The sequence below is a fragment of the Stegodyphus dumicola genome, chromosome 6, assembly GCF_044657685.1.
Source record: "Stegodyphus dumicola isolate Sdum_Otavi_A_Nest chromosome 6, ASM4465768v1".
NCBI lineage: Eukaryota > Metazoa > Arthropoda > Arachnida > Araneae > Eresidae > Stegodyphus > Stegodyphus dumicola.
The window spans coordinates 23,691,639-23,710,819 of NC_140773.1; the positions used below are offsets into that span (position 1 = coordinate 23,691,639).

Sequence of the window (19,181 nt, forward strand, 5' to 3'; positions counted from 1 at the left end):
ACGTTCACATAGATTGCCGTTAAGGGACGGTAAAAAGCATTTTACTTAATCACTACAAGATACAGCACTAGAAGACACAATCACTACAAGATACAGCAATGAAACAGTGAAAATGAATTGTAGCTCGAGATGTAGCAACACTGGAGCAAACACAATCGTTTATAAGCCATGGTATTCCTTACAAACGCACCGAAAGTGTTTGTTTGCAATATATGCTCTGCCTTCGACCCCCCTGGATACATTCTAGATTTTACTTTCACAATATTTATTGTGCCATTGAAAATTTGAACTTCGACTCTTGATGGATTAGAGTTATCATTATTACCTTTTTAATTGACCCTGTTAGAATATGAAAAAGAAAAAGAAAAATGATGGTTATGAGTTATTCGTTACATTTTTGCAACGTCACAAATTACTTAGATACAACGTTAATAAATAACTCAGCCGCATCAATAAATTAGTCTGTTTTCTCTATGTAAACAAAGACTTCCCAAAAGCGGTCAGGTCCAACTCCATTCTTTTGGCACATTTGGTGATACTCCATTCTTTTGATCCATTCTGTGATACTCTATTCTTTTGGCCCATTCTGTTATACATACTTATGTCTTCAAAAATGTGTTTTCTCCAAAATCCTTTAGACCAGCGGTCGCTAACCAGTGGTCCGTGAAAACCTTTTCATGGTCCGTAGAAAAATTGGGCCATTATTTATATTTTTATGAAGATTCAGTTTACTAAATGAAGATTAACGTATTATGGAATATGGATTATACTTTTTTTTAAAATCTTATCTGCAACATTTAGTGAAATTCCTTCTGAATTTAACGACATTTTATCTACTTTTGCAGGAGTATCTAGCGACCTTTGAAAGTGAGAGTTGGCATTTATGGATAAGCTGCTGTTATCAATAACAGGGCGAATTGGAATTCTATTTTCTTTTGAATTACAAACAACTATTTTAGTCGTTAATAACACAGTTTTTCTCCGTGCCAATAGGCAACTTAATGGATTTTTATGACAACCATCTGCATTCTTGTTTATAATTGCATCACTGGAAGTTTCCGTTTCTGTTTTGTCTAACAGTTGATAGATGGCGCCATTGCTGAGCAAGCGATGATTATTAAGTTTACAATATTTAAAAACTGGCTGCATAACACCTTCAGTTTATTAATATTGCTTTGCGTTTGCCGGTTTGTTCTTGCTTTTCGTAAAGTTCCTTTTCAGTGATATGGAAATGTGAAGCTTTGTGTACAAGAAGATAAAATTTTTGTACTTTTCATATAATTTTTCAATGTGAACGAAATGGGTGTATCAGTGAGATGTTAATAGTGTTTTCATTGTTACTCATAATCAAGAGCGTAGTCTGAATTTCCATAAAGGCATGCTGCTGAACCCCAAATGTTTCGAAAATTATATTAACAAATAAAAATTAGAATTACATGTTGTAAGTATCTTAAGTTTTACTACCGTTTATTTTAAAACTTTACTATCCTCTGTTATTTTCCACTTCCGACCAGAATAAACAAGTGAATATGTTTATACAAATTGTACTTGCTAACGCTTAAGTTCTGGCTTTTTGCCAAGAGCAGAGTTAGATGGAGAGAAAGTGAGCCGCATTGCCACAGTATTTCACGCGAGCTTTCAAGCAGTTGTTGTTCGCCTTTAAGGCCAGAGGTTTAGTCCTTTTGATATTTAAAACGTATTGTAGTTTTTCGAAGTTTACGCTTTACATACGTAATCAACTAAAAGGCCAACCTTAGCGTTAGTCATCTGCATCAAGTATAGCTCTTATTTAAATTTAGTTAGTTACTAGTTTTTATATTTTGACTTTCAGACCACAAGTGGTTTGTCTTTGCATCCCGAAGTCAGGGAGCGCCTGTAATATCGTGGAGAATAAAGGGTAATTAAACCCTTTTCATCTTGTCGTCTCTTATACACTCCATAAGACATAATTAGTAGTACTGTCTCGTCAGGATACTTCATGTTCCCAAAGCAGACAAAGAGAAATGAAAGTCCTGATAACGTACTGGAAAGTTGAATATTGTTTTTGCGTATTAATGTGTTGTTCTTAAAGTCTGATTTAAGGTTTTTTTTATTATTTATGTTAGTGGTATAAGGTATTTCTCCCACTTTCCTAGCGTGCCTTCGTGGTGTAGTGGTTCTGCACGCTAGACCGGTATTCCATAGTTCGATTCTCGGCGAAGGCGTTTGCTCATTTTTCATTACTCCTGCTATAAAAAAAATCCTAATGTCCCTACAGTGGTCCGTGAAGTTCTAAGGGTTGATGACCGCTGCTCTAGACTAGCAATCGCCGACCATTAGAACTTCATGGACTACTAAATGTATCATTTATTATTTGGCGGACTACTAATATGTTAGCAGCTATTTCTGTAATAATATTAAATATGCAGATTAATTTTATGTAACTAAAATGTTCTCATGGTTTAGTCTCATATCTTTTTCTATATAAATAACAATCACTTATTTTGATAGTTTTAGTAATACTGAACAGCATATAACGAAACGAATTTAGAGACAACTTACAGCAATTAGAGACATAAAATATTTCATGACAATTTATGTCCATATGCTTACGGTAATTTTAGAACTACTCTGAAAGATTTATAAAGTCTGGTTTTCTTACTTATCATAAATTGTATCCAAAATGTAGGTAAACTGACAGCGAATTATCGCTAAATCTAAAATTAACAAATAAGACTTGAGAGGGGTGTGAAGAACACCTTTCATTTTAACTACAGCAGAACAAAACGCACACCTGGTGCTCACATACTCAGCCATCACCTATGACGAGATAATTTAAAGTATAAATTAAAATTTAAGTAAGTGAAAGACTATGAAATTCAAATTAACGTGAGAATTGTTCACAAATCTAACCGGCTTAAGTAATCAAATGTCGGCCGCTAAAAACGCAAAGCCGAGGAATTATTTTCTATTTCTAGTTGGAGAAACAAGCAACTTAGACTCAAGATACAGAAACATGCCGAATTTTACAATCTAGAGGAAACCTCAGTTTAAATATTCATCAAATTATTTGCATTCTGGTATAGAAGCGGAAGACAGAAGTGATAGTAAAGCTCTATATCATATTAACTGGTTAGATAAACATAACGGAACGTTAGAGATTTTTATAGAGAATGTTAGACTGCGTTCAGACGGCGGCGTAAAGGGCATAGAGGCGTAGTCATAAGAGCATAAAATACGGGAGTTCCGTTCACACCTGCGAGAACGGAGTGTAAGCCGTAGCCAATGAGAGAAGCTAAATTTGCGCATGCGTGGATGCGTCTACAACTTTCCCGCGCTGTTCTCCTGCTCGATTGATTTCCCGCGAGCGCTCTGCTTGTTTTGTGCTGCAGAACTTCGCTTCGTTTTAGCTTCGCTCTGATTGGTCGGCGCTTATCCCAAACTCGGCGTACAGTTGAAAACTTTAAACCCTATGCCACGAGCCCTAAACCAGATTTTGTGATGTAGTTGGCAACAGAGCTCGGTTTTAACCCTTTACGCCCCCGTCTGAACGCAGCTTAGAGAAATAAGCCATTAGCTATTAAAAACACTTACGAACATCCTGGCTCGAATTGTTCTTCATCTCTTGGGAAAAAATTTACAGGTTCTAGTAGTCGCCTACATCTTGATCTAGGAGATTCTTCGCAAAGTTCTTGTCGAGTCTGTCCTATAAGTACGCAGTCTCATTACTTTTTACGTCATGTCTTTCGACAGGTATGGAATTTTGCATGCTATTAGTGCAAAAAAAAAATTGCGATAAAAATTTACCACAAAAATCTTCGAAAATAGTTTCAGTTTGTTATCATCCTGAGTAACTCGTTAAACAACATGAAAATGTTTTTTAATTGATTTGTTGTAAAATTCTATAACTTATTTTGATTACATTGCTATTTTTGTATTATTATTGTGTACTGTGATATTATGTATTATTTTATTTGCTTAATTTTTGCATTTATGCTAATCAATTGTTCCAGGGTATAAGGTATTTCTCCCGCCTTCCTAGCGTGCCTTCGTGGTGTAGTGGTTCTGCACCCTGGGCCGGTATTCCAGAGGTCCGTGGTTCGATTCCCGGCGAAGGCGTTGCTAATTTTTCATCTCTCCGGCCTAAAAAAAATCCTAATGACTCTACAAGGGTTTTTATTGCTTGTGTAATAGAAGCTTTGGCCATGTTATATATATATATATATATATATATATATATATAATTTTCATCGCACCCCCCCCCCATATAATAAAGTGTCAAAATATTTCTTTAAGAATATTTCTTTTAAGAATTTAAACACTGCTGAATTCGCATTTAAAAGGTCTATAATTCTGTATAAGAAATATATATATATATATATATATATATATATATATATATTGTATATCAGCAGTGTTTAAATTCTTAAAAGAAATATTCTTAAAGAAATATTTTGACACTTTATTATATGGGGGGGGGTGCGATGAAAATTATGACTGAAAATTGGGCCGCGAATACTGAAAGGTTCAGTTAAACAAACCAAATAAAAGAACTTAATTATTTAAAGAGTTTAGCCTCAGGGGAGAGAGAATGTTGAACATGTGCTTCTTCTATGTCCTAAATATAAGAACGAAAGAAAAGTCTTGAAACTGGAACACTGGCCTCCAGAATTTTATCAATTTATTTCCGAGAGAAGTGCTTTTAACACTTTTTGTCAATTTATTGTGAAACTTTGTAATCATCCTTAATTTTATTTCAGTTTTTTTTGTATTGTTTTTCATACTTACTTCTGTAAGCCCTATGTGATACTATGTGGTACATGGGGAACTTATTAAGTTTCTTTAACTTAAAAAAAATGGGCTTTGACCCTAAGGGACTATTGTTTTCGTTTTGCGATTTTGCGTCGAATCACTCTGAATGGATGTTTCACTTTTCAAATTGTTGCCAACAAATATTATCACCCTGTATTATATTTGAAGAAACTAAATAATGAAGAATCTGCATAAATGTATGTATGTTTCTCGCATTGTGATAAAACAACGGTACCTAGAGCCATTCACGTTTGAATGGCGTCATCCTTCTACGAATATGGGCATTTGGAAGCCCAAATTTGAAATTTGGAATTTGTTTTATTATCAATTTCATATTTCGCAAAACTTTAACGAATTTTTGATTGACAAAGTCAAGGATTTCAAAGCGAACAACGGCAACGCTGTACAGAGAAAACATTTTTATCTTTTAATAAATAAAGGTAACACACAAAATGTTAAAAACACATCCATTTGGACGTAATTCAAAATCTGAAACCTTATCTCCCAGCTGATTATCAATTAACTCGACCGCGTTCTGAGAGTTGTTATTATACAGTGTAGCCAAGTTATACAGTGTATTATACAGTGTAGTCTGGAGGCTTCGGAAAGAATCGCTTATAGGGCTTCAAAAATGTGTTTTCTCCAAATCCTCTAGACCAACAAACCATTAGAACTTCATGGACCATTAAATGTATCATTTTATATTTGGCGGACAACTAATATGAATTTAGAAAAAAATCTGAAGTGGACACCACATGACTTCCTTGTATGGCCTATTAAAATTTTCAAGTAGTTTTCCGCATAACACTTACCTCGAATTTCATGAGACATATATTTCTCATTTAATTAACTCGGTTCTCATTTCGCGGCAAGACAAAAATACCTAAAACTTCAGAACATGTTCATTAAAAATAGTAAAATACAAAAAAACATAAAACACAAAATCAGTTCAAGACAGTTAAAGAAAATCAATTTTTGCAATCAAAATTAGAGTTCCTATGCAAAACAAGCAATTCGACCAGCGGGCAGGAACACAACGTTTTCGGTGCACAAAATTGAAAGTTAAATTTTTGTCACACTGGGCAAAAAGACACTGAAGTTGATGCACACATTGATATTTTTCATTATTTTACCAATGTAATGTCTCGTTAGGCTTAGCACCACTTAAAATTTTAAATTGTTGATAATTCTATAGATTAAATAAAGCATACAGATTAAATAAAGCAAAAAAACTTAATCGTAACATAAGAGCAGCATAATTCAATCACTTTTAAAGCAAAAAACTGCACAATTATCGAACAGCTAAGATTAAAAAAACTGAGCTCACCGAGCCGAGTATTAGATTGGGTATATATTTATTTATGTACGTAGGTAAGTTGAAAAATAAGTTTCCCCTGTCGACTGTGGTCAGAGTTGTGTATAAAAGTCAAAAAATAGAATGAGACATTAAAGATATGACATACCTTTATTTTATTATTCTCGTACGAGAATTCACGTACGTTGAGACATTTGTCATTTCGCTTGATAAGCTTCAAAAAGTCCTCCAAAAAAATTCACGCTTTGCATATGGAAGAAGCGTTGAACGGTTATGGGCGAAATGCGACACAGCAGGAAAACGCGCAAGTCACCGATACACCATTGGGTAGAGGTTGCTGCAAATCAAGCAGATGGCGCTGTTGCAGTGCCTGCGCAAAGCGGAGACCAGCCTCTCATTTGAGCCCCGGTAGGTATGGAAAGAAGGTGCGTTGTGAATTCGTGGTTAAAGGAGGAAGTGAGAGCGGTTATCCGCTATGAATGGGCACGTGGAGTATCAGGAACAGAAATTCATAACTGCCTCGTGGAAGTCTATGGACCAGGTGTGATGTCGAAGCAAATGGTGCGGAGATGGTGTCGCACATTCAGTGATGGACGTCAGCAAGTGGAGGACATACCGAGAGCTGGACGGACGCGCACGGCCACTACAGATGCAAATGTCAGGAAGGTGGATGACATGATTAGAGCGAACCGGCGTATCACCATCGATGAAGTAGCGGAAGAACTTGGAATCTCACATGAGCGAGCTCAAAACATCATCCACGACATTCTTCGATACAGAAAAGTGTCAGCACGATGGATGCCCGACAATTGACCTCGACACACAAGGAACAACGCATGGGGGTCAGCCTGGAACATCTCGTGCGTTACCATGAAGATGGCAATGACTTTCTGTTTCGGATTGTGACGGGGGATGAAACGTGGGTCCACCATTTCACGCCCGAATCGAAGGCCGCATCTATGGAGTGGAAACATCCGTCATCACCTGTCCGAAAGAAGTTCAAGACAACTCCCTCTGCAGGTAAAGTGCTCCTCACAGTTTTCTGGGACGCCCAAGGAGTTTTGTTGCTGGACTTTTTGGAGGTTGGAACCATCAATGCTACGCGCTACTGTGACACCCTGTCGAAATTGAAAGAGGCGATTCGGAAAAAGCGGCCTGCCCTTCTCACATCTGGCGTTTTGCTGTTGGATGACAATGCCAGACCACATTCGGCGACGGCAATGCAAAACCATATTGCAACTCTTGGTTGGGAGCGCCTACACCATCCGCTATACAGTCCTGATCTCGCACCAAGCGACTTTTATCTGTTTCCGGCTTTGAAGAAAAATCTCGGGGGAAGGCGCTTTGGAAGCAATACTGAAGTGAAACAAGCCGTTCAACGCTTCTTCCATATGCAAAGCCCTGATTTTTTCCTGGAGGGCTTTTTGAAGCTTATCAAGCTATATGACAAATGTCTCAATGTACTTGGTACCTATGTGGAAAAATAAACGTATGTCATATCTTTAATGTTTCATTCTATTTTTTGACTTTCATACACAACTTTGACCACAGTCGACAGGGGAAACTTATTTTTCAACTTACCCTCGTATGTTTGGTGCAGCCGATAGCAGCGAAAAAGGTAAAAGGAATAGTGTACGACTAAAAGTTATAGCAATCCAATAATAACATTTCAAAATTCCGAGGCTAATCGATTTTGAGTTATGCGAAATATATACGTATGTACGAGACTTAAGGAAAAAAATCTTTTCTCTACCTTACTGAGAAGCAAAAAATTTCAAGAAACTATAAACCAGTAAAACGTGCATACTTGCATTTGACTTGCTCTTCATTTTTATGTTTCTTTTAACGTCTGTACTCAACGACATAATTTAATTCCTATATTATTTTTATTTATTTTGACTATATTTGTGCAAAACTAGATATAAATATGTAAACAATATTTGTAATATATAAAAGATACTTGTGTAAAAATATTAAATAACATTCGCAAAAAGTAAAATTTGCTAGTTTGAAAGCTGAAAATGTCTGACGATACAAAACAAAAGCTCTATAAAATCTTATGTGCACACCACATGATTTCCTTGTACGGAATATTAAGCTATACGGAATTTTCTTGCATTTCATTTAAACATATTGCATTAACATTTAACGAATTTGGAATTAAATATAATTCGTAGATAGCGCATAAACCACAATAGAATAAATGCACTCTCAAAATTTCACTGTATTTATTTACCATCGCGACACTTCGGTGCTAGGTTCATTTAACAGCATTACATCTCATTCATTGTATAACTCATAGTGCACAAAAGTTATATCATCTGAAGAATTACCATAAGTTCTATTCAAATACTATAATAAATCTAAAACGATATCTAAAAGAAATTAAACAAATAAAATCAAAAAAAAAAAAAAAAAAAAAAAAAAAACAGTTTTCCGCAGTCGAATTCAGCACCGCTTACCTAATACGCATGCGTTACTAATTAATTCACTTCGCGGCAATTCAAAAATACATAAAAATTCAACATATTTTCATTAAAATTTGAAAGATATAGAAAAACATAAAACACCAAGTACAGTTAAAACAATTAAAAAAACAACATTTACAAAAGCATAATTTAATTCGCAATAATAAAAGAAGGCGTTACTTTGTTGTTGCGCAGCTTAGTTTTGTAAGGATCCTAAGTTTTACTAACGTTCATTTTGTTTTAAATCTTTACTATCACTTCTTATTTTCTACTTCCGGCCAGAATTAAAAGCTTTAACTTATTTATGCAAATTTGTCTTGCGAACGCCAAGTACTTAAGTTGTGGCTTTTTGCCAAGCAAGAGAGAGGAAGGAGCTATTAGAAGCACGACGCTTGTCATAGTAGTTTTTACTCGGTTGCTGGTTGTCTTCAAGGCCAGAGGTTTAATCCTCTTGATAATTTTAAACGTATCGTAGTGTTAGCAGTTCTCTCTGTACTACACACGGTTTCTTGTTAATTTAAGGCCAATCTTGGAGTTAGGCACTTGTTTGATTAATCCAAAGTTAGTTTAGTTAGAATTTAGTTAATATTTTTATATTCTTACGTTCAGACCACAAGTGGTTGGTCTTTGTATTCCGAAGTCCGGAAATCATTGTAAAGAGAGAAAAATAAAGGGTTTCGTATACCCTTCCTGTGTGTGTTGTCTACTTCCCAAATTTATTGAACATAGCTTTAGTAAGCTCCCTGTTCCGAGTCAGGACAGCTAATGTTCCCAAAGCAAGTAAGGAGGAACACAGAACCTGATAGTTTCTTTAGATTAGCAACCAAGGAGGTTAGCAACAAATCCACTATTCTGTAAGTTTCAAATGTAAACAAACATGGCGGCCATGGTAATAAAAAATTAGGCTTAGCCGCAATTAAAAAACTTTTAAATTGTTGATAATTCCACAATGTTTCCGTGCAGGTTGTAAGGATCTTAAGTTTTACTAACGTTTATTTTATTTTAAATCTTTACTATCACTTCTTATTTTCTACTTCCGGCCAGAATTATAAGCGTGAAGGAGTTTATGCAAAGTTGTCTGGCGAACGCCAAGTATTTAAGTGTGGCCTTTTTGCCAAGCAGAGAGGAGAGGAAGCCGTGAGTTCGAAGCAGGCCGCTTACCTTAGAAGTTACGCAGTTGCTACTTTGCCTTCCAGGCCAGAGGTTTTAATCCTCTTGATAAATTAAACGTATTGTAGTGTTCACAGTCTCTGTGCTACATACGCTTTCTGTTATTATAAGGCCAATCTTATTCTAAAGTTTAATTAGAGTTTAGTTTTATTTTGATATCTTTTAAGTTAGACCCCGAGTGGAGGGTCATTGTATTCCGAAGTACGGAAGTCATTGTATATAAAGAAAAAATAAAGGGTTTTGTATACCCTTCGTCTGTATCCTGTCTACTTACTACAATTAGTGAACATAGCTTTAGTAAGCTCTCTGTTCTAGTCAGGTCATTGTATGATTCCGAAGAAGGTAAGAAGAAACATTGAACCTGATAAGGTTAACTAAAAACATAAAAATCTTAACCAGAATTACATAATTGAATAATTTTTAAACCAAAAATGCACAATTTACAAACATATAAGAATAAAGAAACTGAGTTCACTGGGCCGACTAACAGAGCGGATATATATATACATATATTTATATACTTTCGGTGCGGCCGATTGCAGCCAAAATACAAAGTGCACATCTACATGCTGTAGCAGTTCTATATACAAAATTCCAACGTTCTGAGGCTAGTCGTTTTTGAGTTATGCGAGATATATATGTGCGTACATATGTACGTACGCATAGACGTCACGAAAATTTTCTTTTAAGATTTCATTATAAATCAGTCATTTTAAATTTCATTTTTAATTGATTTAAAATGAATTCTGAAAAGAATTTTTCGTGGCGCCTCTGCATACGTACGTACATATCCCGCATAATTCAAAAACGATTAGCCTCATAACGTTGGAATTTTGTATATAGAACTGCTGTAGCATGTAGATGCGCACCTCGTATTTTGGTTGCCATCAGCCGCACCAAAATTATATAAATATGTGTACATGTACATCCAGTCTGTTACTCGGCTCAGTGAGCTCAGTTTCTTTATTCTTATTGTTTGTAAATTGTGCTTTTTTTGCTTTAAAAATGATTGAATTATGTTTTTCTTATCTTTCCGTTAAGGTTTTTATGCTTTTAGTAAATCGGCATGCAATATTTGCAAAATGATTAGCAATTTAATAGTTGCTTAAGTGTGGCTAAACCTAATTATATTTATCATGGCTTCCATATTTGTTTACATTTGAGACTTAGCAGAGTAGTGGATCTGCTGCCAATCTAGAGAAACTAAGCTTCGCAACAAAACAAATAAAACGCCTTCTTTTATTATTGCGAATTAAACCATGCTTAATCCATTCTGGAATTTATTCGAGGAAATAAGTGTTTAAGACTTACTCGTAATTTTTAATATAGATGTTTTGAGTTTTTAGGTATTTTTGCCTTGTTGCGAAGTGAGAACTGAATTAATTGAACGAGAAATACTGAATCGTCTGTGAAAAACTGTTTTTTACATTCTGATTTATAAAATAAATGAAATGTAACGCTGTTAAGTGAACCTAGTGCCAGAGCGTCACTATGGTAAATAAATATCGTGAATTTTGAAGAATGCATTTATTCTATTGCGGTTTATGCCCTATCGACAAACTGGATTTAATTCAATCCAATGAGCTTAAATGAAATGCAATAAAAATGTGTATAATTTAATATTCCGTACAAAGAAGTCATGTAGTGTAAACATCAGATTTAAAAATTAATATATAAGAAAGCCGTTTCAAAACTGGCAGCGAGAATACAAATTCTCTTTAGAATTTGTGTCTTTATTGTTACTGTTTTTACCACAGATATGAATATTTGGGATTTAGCCTAACAATGAAACATCTTCCATACAATTTATTCAGGAACGAGGAAGTACTCTCAAAGAAAATGCAGGCAAAAAAAAAAAAAAAAAAAAAAACCATAAAAGAACATTCTACTTCAATTCGAAGGAAACACCGAAAAAAAGGAGCTATGACATGCCGAGGCACAAAAAAAAAAAAAAAAAAAAAAAAAAAAAAAAAAAAAAAAGGGATTATATTCTGAAAATTTATTTGAAGGATCGAGAATCTTTTTCTTAATGGCAATTTGTTTCATTTACTATGCGTGGTAATTAGAATTTACGTCCCTTGAATTTGGTCAGTATCAGCTTCATATGAATCCCTGCACTTGATTGGAAGGGTCGCGTAGGGAAAGTCTGTGACTATGCATATATCTAGAGCAGCGGTGTCCAACCTTGTGCTCGCCGATCGTTTTGTATGTGTTCGCCAGTCCGATTAAGAACTATGATAAAAAAAAAAAAAAAAAAAAAAAATCTGAAATTTTTCAGATTTTAAATTACGTCTAAAGGGGCGTTTTTTTAACGTTTTGAGTGTTACCTTTATTTATTAAATATCATGTTCTTTGCACTTAAACCATAAAATTCAGTTCAAGAGCAATATCGCAAAATAATGTTAAATTAAGCATATCTTTAGAATTTCCGATATACACAGTCTCGCGAGCTGGAGATAAAAGTATTTTTTTTCTATATAACGTTGCCATTTCTCGCTTTTAAAGCATTGAGTTTGTAAATCAAAAATTCGTTAAAGTTTTACAAAATATAAAATCTATAATAAAACAAATTCCAAATTTGGGATTTCAGATGCCCATATTCGCAGTAGGATTTCGTCATTCAAAATTCGATGGCTCTATGTACCATTGTTTTATCACAATGCGAGAAATAGACAATCATTTATGCAGATTTTTCATTATTTAATTTCTTCAAATATAACGCAGGACTCTAACATTTTGTGGCAACAGTTTGAAAAGTGAACCGACGTTTATGAGTCCGACGCAAAATGCCAAAACGAAAGCAATAGTCCTTCGGGACTGAAATCCCTTTGGACTAAAAAAAAAAAAAAAAAAAAAATAATAAATAAATAAAATAAAAAAAATAAATAAAAATGAAAATAAAAATTTCTGAATTGTTAAAATATGGTAATCATTTATAGTCATAAGAGATATCTTGCAAGACGTTATAAAATAATTCATTGCTGACTGATGAACTTGATAGCGAACATGGAATCTTCATTCCGATGTTAGATGGCTCAGCAGGGGAAAAGTACTTCAACGATTTGTAGAACTTCTTTCCCAATAAAACAGTTTTTGGAATCCGGAAACGAAGGTTATAAAGAATTGGACGATAAAATTGGTTATCCGATGTGTATTTTCTCACGGATATAACAGCTAAACTGAACAAACTGAACGAAGATCTCTAGGAAAAAGAAAAAAAAAAAAAAAAAAAAAAGTTTTCAATTAACTGGGACTGTAACTGATTTTCAGATAAAATTTGTGGATAAACTAGATGAAAGAAAAAAATTTCATCCATTTTCAGAATTTATCAAGCCATAATAACCAAAAGGCAATTGTAACAGAGAAATACTCGGAAAACCTAAATGCACTGAAAAATAATTTTGAACTCCTCTTCTCTGATTTCCGTAAAGTTCAACCAATTTTATTATTTATCTCAACCCCATTTGCCGATATTAACATTTCAGATGTATCACTTAAGATTGGAAAAAAGTTTAACAAAAATGTTGATGTTTTTGAAATGTGCTTGCGATACGCCAAAATGTGCTCGCGAGAGGCCAAAAGTTGAGCATCACTGATCTAGAGCGTCATTTAAAAATAAACAGCACTAGTAGTGTTATCGAAGTTGATTTGAAATCTGTTTTCACGTCGAAAAAGTAACGCTGGTTGTTGCAAAATGAACTGAAGTAATAACTGGCGCGGTACTACTTTGGTAGACGGTTGCACGGATTTTTGGCGAGTTAAATTGGCGCAATTGTTGGCGCGGTTTTTACAGTCGTCAGCCATCTTGAAAAATGCTGTTTTTACGTATTTCACGCATAGTAAAGTATTCGAAACTTTAAAAAAATAGATATCGTTAAAAATAATGGATTAATTTTTGTTGAAAACGTTGTTTTTTTAAGATGGCTGGTAAATGTAAATAAATACATTTACTAAGAGTATAAAATGCTAAAGTAAGGTTAAATTATTACTTTCATATAATAGAATAAAAACACCGCTATAATAACATTGCGCCAACATTTAATTGGAATAAAATATTACTTAAATTGAATATTGAATTAAAAACATTAACCAACGTTTAAAAGAATTAAATTTTTCAATTACTTAAATTCAAATCCTTTAAAATAAGTTTTATAAGATATAATTAGTTAACATTAAAACATATGTGGCAATAAATATCTCAGGAATTTTTGAAAAAGTGCATTAATTTGTTAATAAAAATTGAATACAATAATAAAGTAAAAGAAAAATATGTACTTACATTTTTTTTAAGCATTTTACCTTAAGTATATTGATAAGTACCAGAAAAAAAAAAAAAAAAAAAAAAAAAAAAAAAAAAAAAACGATCTTCATCTGTTATCCCTATCTCTCGCATTTCATTGAAGAAGCAATTAGCGAAGTTTTCTCCAAAAATTTTTAATAAATTTCCTCTGACCCTTGTAACAATAAATAAATCTTTGATTAGGAAATCCAGGTTGGCCAAAATAAGGTCTCAGACGGCAATTTTTTTATGCCGAGACCAATAATTCTTGGTAATTACCCATAACAAAATTTATCTTCGAAATGGAGACATCCATTCGCTTTGAAATCTGAGGAATTTGAAGAGATGAATAATAAAATTTTAAAATGGCGCGGTAATGCACAAATATTCAGTAACCAATCAGGGAGCTGATTACATCACGCATAGAATTAAAATTATTTAAATAATCATTCATAATAAAATCATATTTAAAAAATTGCAAAATCAAATTGTATTTTAATATTTAACAGCCATAAGTAATGTTTAAAACATTAGATTAAATTTATAGATATTAAAACCAATTACTTTTAAAATAATGTGACGCCATTCATTACATCATTCACAACATAAAATTCCATAAAATATCATAAAAAATAAAATTTTTATTTCAAATAAAAATGCAAAATTAAATTCATTTTTGTTATTTTGAAGTCATAAATAATATTTAAAACACGGAATTTATGCATAATTAAAAGCATTATTTTTTAAATAAAATGACAACAAAGTATCGGTTACCATAAATAACTTGTCCAGCAATAAGTTTACCATAAGTCGTTTGCTCGCCAAAAAAAAATCGCTAAAATCTGTGCAACCGTCTACCAAAGTAGCACCACTGGCGCGATGCGCTGTTGTTCATGACGTCAGCCTGCGTGCTAAATATTTTAAATGTTTTCTTGTAGACAGAACTGAGAAAAAACTGATCTCGGAAGCGTAAAAGACTGTTATGATGAAGATAATGAAGTGCTGACTTATTAAGATTTTTTTGTCTTTGTTCATAATGCATCCAGCCTCGGGTAGAGGAAGCCCGTAATTGAATGAACTGTTTTGAATATATATTTTTTAAATATATATTTTCTGTGTTCTTCGTAATATAGTGGTACCTTCAGCGGGACCGGGTGCTATGGGTTAGTATTTTCGGACTGAACTTCTGATTTTGAATATATTTTGAAAATGGATTTGATCGCTTTAAAGGCGCAAAGAAAAGGACTTAGAATTGCGTTTTCGCAAACCTCAAATAAAATCGAAACTGAATTAACTAAAGAAGTAAGAGATTTAAAAATCCTTTCGATTTTGAAGTGTCAACTTTGTGATAAATTCCAGAGACTTAACGTATGTCAGAGCGTTATTTCGCAGCAGATTTTGCAGACTGAAGATGGTGAAAAATTATTTAGTGATGACTTTGAAGAAGTGGAGAATTACCGAGACAAGTTTCTAGAACAGTGTGCTCAAATAGATGAGGAAGTACAAGCCTCCTCTCTTCCAAGTAATTCAGAATCCAGGAAATTTAAATTGCCTAAATTTGAGCTTAAAAAGTTCATTGGTGAAGCAAAAGATTACCTGACTTTTTGGAGTCAGTTCTAGAAAATCCATGACGACAAAAGTATCGGTGATGAAGATAAAATGCAGTATCTGTTGCAGGCCATGGAACCCAAATCGAAGGCAGAACGCCTAGTTCTTAGCGTTCCGGCAACGGCAGCTAATTATCCCAAAGCCATCGAACAACTAAGAGAGCGCTTTGGACGCGAAGATTTACTTGTGCAAATCTGTGTGAGAGACTTGCTAAGCCTAGTGATGAAGAACGCTGTAACCGGAAGAGCAAAAACTGATCTACCCTCCCTTTATGATTTAGAAGGAAAATTGCGAACATTGGAGAGTCTGGGGAGAACCTAAGCAAAATACAGTGATTTTTTGACTCCCTTAGTGGAAAGTTGCTTACCAGAAGAAGTACTGATGGAGTGGGAAAGAAGCCGAAATCACGACTTCATTGAAACTAAAGGGACTCTATCCTTGCAACATGTAATGAATTTCTTAAAACAGGAAGCCAAGAACGAAGAGATGGTTCTACTCCCAAGAACTGGTTTCACCTTCCAACAGAATCATCTGAAGAAAGACTTTCACCACGAACAGGTAAAGCAAAATGAACCCGTAACAATGTCAGTTCTAGTAAGTCTTGAGAATTCAGATAAGAGTATTCCAAACTGAATTTTTGTGAAACGAAACATTCTAGTTAAAAATGTTACTCCGTAAGAAATGTATATATATTCAAAACAGTTCATTCAATTACGGGCTGCCTCTACCCGAGATTGGGTGCATTATGAATAAAGACAAATATAATCTTAATAAGCCAACACTTCTTTATTTTCATCATAACAGTCTTTTACGCTTCCGAGATCAGTTTTTTTTCTCAGTTCTGTCTACAGGAAAACATTCAAAATATTCATTATTATTTTGAATAATAATGAAAACTAAACAAAGTATTTTGAATGTTTTCCTGTAGACAGAACTGAGAAAAAACTGATCTCGGAAGCTTAAAAGACTGTTATGATGAAAATAAAGACGTGTTGGCTTATTAAGATTTTTTGGTACTATTCCGTTTTGAGGACCGTAAAAATCGCCAAAGTATTGTTGATGCCAGTGCTGTTAAAAATAATTGCGGCAACCCCAACGCAAGAAAGGAAGTATAATGGTAAATAATTATCTAAGATTTTATTGTTTTAATTTAGATGAAAGGTTAATTTCATATAATACCTTTTTATTACAATAATTTATATAAAAAAGGCTAAATATAACTAAATGGAAGCATTAGAGTAAATAACTATTTCAGATCCTTATTATAATTTATATAAAAAAAGGCTAAACATAACTGAATGGATTCCTGCATTGCTATTTCGCTACCGAGTTATCGCTAAAGCATAGTTTCATCTCGTTGGTTGTTCAAATATAATTTTCTATAATGAGTGATTTCTTTTATTTGAAAAAAAAATTATTGCAGACTTTTCGTCATGGGCAGTTACTAAATTGTTAAATCCATAGGATATCAAAAAAGGTTTTAAAATTTAAACTAGTATTTGAATGGCGTATATCTAAACTTATGCAATTTGAAATTAGCGCGTACGCTAGATTTGACGCGCTGTTAAATTGACGCGTTTGCTAGATTCGGCCCTTTTGCGCATACATTTTCGCTGCAATTTTTTTACGGTCCTCAAAACGGAATAGTACCGATTTTTTTTTTTTGGTCTTTATTCATTCATAATACACCCAGCCTCGCGTAGAGGCAGACAGTAATTGAATGAACTTTTTTGAATATATATATATATATATTTTCTATTTTCTGTGTTCTCCGTAATACTGGTCTAATCCTTCCGCTCCAGTGGATTCATGGCGGGTTTGCCGAGAAAACAAAGAAAGTTTTTTAGCTGCTGTGTCTAACCGCTTACGTTTTCGGTCAATTTAAATTTTTTGACTTTTTATAATAGTTTTATGACTTCATTTTAGTCTTAGTTTTCTAACCGAATTTTTTAATGTTTTTAAGTTTAAAAATTTCTAATTTTACGAATATATGTCATGTTATTTTTCCCCTTGGATTTTTCTTCAATTTACCGTGCCGTAAATATTTTGGCGAATGCTTCGAATTTTTCGCCAAATAATCAGCTTTTGACGACATCTGAATCCAGTTTCGATTACAGAACAGTACCCACATTTATTTAATTTTAGGTTATACATTTATTTCATTTCATGTTAAGATACACTACTGAGAACCTTCTATGAAGAACATCTTCAGTATATCAAGATAGAACAACTCGTACCGCAACTAGAATTTCAACCCATGTCCAAAGTTTTCGAATTTGAGATCTTTACGTTAGTCATCAAAATTGCGAATCCTATTACAAAATAGTGCCCATTATTATTTACTCTTCCGTACAAATTTAGAGCCGTTCTCAAGAGACCAATATAATGTATGCAAACAAATAAAAAAGTAATTGTACACTTTTTAAATATAATAAATTAATTAATTTTCGGAGAAATAGTTATCTGATGTCTATGCAAGTAATTTAAACAGTTATGGAATATAAACCAGCTTTATTATTCTTCAAAATAGTAGAAGTAGACTAATATCTGAATATCATTCATACATGAAGCTGGAGAGTAATTAGGTTTTCTTATGGTGGAGACGTGAAAAATGTGCAGGGTCTTCACCGGGATTCGAACTCTGAATTACCCGAATACGCGTCGAATGTACTCATAGTTAAATAACGAAGGCATGCGAAAAAATGGAAGAAAATACCTTATAAATTATTAAAAAAGGTATATCGTTGCAAGTTTTCTACCAAAATTTCGGAAATATGAATCTATCTCATGTGCAAGCCCATTTCCCACTTCTACAATATTTTTAAAAATCCAGGCTCGTCATATGCGTCAGGCTGTTTTATATTTATATGACAACGGGAACCTAATCTACCGTTTTGACCTACTTAAGTTTATGTAAAACGTAAATTCTTACCTGAACATACCGCCAACAAAAACCCAAAGAGGATGAACCACATTTTGATTCAAACTTTATAGCTTCTACGTGTCAGCTAGCAACAAATTTGAAGTACTACAGTCTACCAGCCCGCTAATAGTCTATAGGATTTTGAATTTCTGTATTTATAGTGGCTATGGCTTGCGGATGTTTATAGTTGTATAAGTCTAAGCTGAAAGGCGTTCCGGATATTTTTTTTAGCCAAGCCAATTAGTAGAGTGATTATGATTTATCTCATCTGAAAGAGCAGACGAAAGAGATTTCCTCTTTGAAAATGATTTTACTATTATCAAAATCTTCTAGTTAATTACTAATTATGCTTTTGTAAGGAAATCCGGTTGTTGTGAGGATATCCGATCATACTGCTTACTGAAAGGACCTACTTGTTAATATTTGAAGATTTTGCTTTCTTGACGTTATTTTTAAGAACTCAGCATGGAACTTTTTATACATTAGTGTTACGCATTAGTATTTATAGTAAATCGTATGTATATATATATGTGTGTGTGTATGTGTATGTAATAAAACATACTAATAGATGTAATAATACTTAGATGTAATAAATACTTAGATGTAATAATATAGGAATGTTGATTG

At 33.6% G+C, this 19,181-nt stretch overlaps 1 protein-coding gene across 2 annotated transcripts in view; it reads right to left on the reverse strand.

Annotated features, from left to right (window-relative positions):
* LOC118203820 (uncharacterized) overlaps positions 1-18,720 on the reverse strand; it is a 50,995-nt gene extending 32,275 nt beyond the window's left edge. The window contains exons 1-2 of one of the 2 annotated variants that reach the window (XM_035376112.2): positions 18,564-18,720; positions 3,574-3,685 (exon numbers count right to left, since the gene is read on the reverse strand). In XM_035376112.2, the coding sequence (XP_035232003.1) occupies positions 3,574-3,685; positions 18,564-18,606 (155 nt within the window). In that variant the 5' untranslated portion in view covers positions 18,607-18,720. The remainder of the gene's footprint in view (positions 1-3,573; positions 3,686-18,563) is intronic. The other variant, XM_085817886.1, reaches the window with a different exon arrangement.
* Positions 18,721-19,181: the final 461 nt, after the last annotated feature.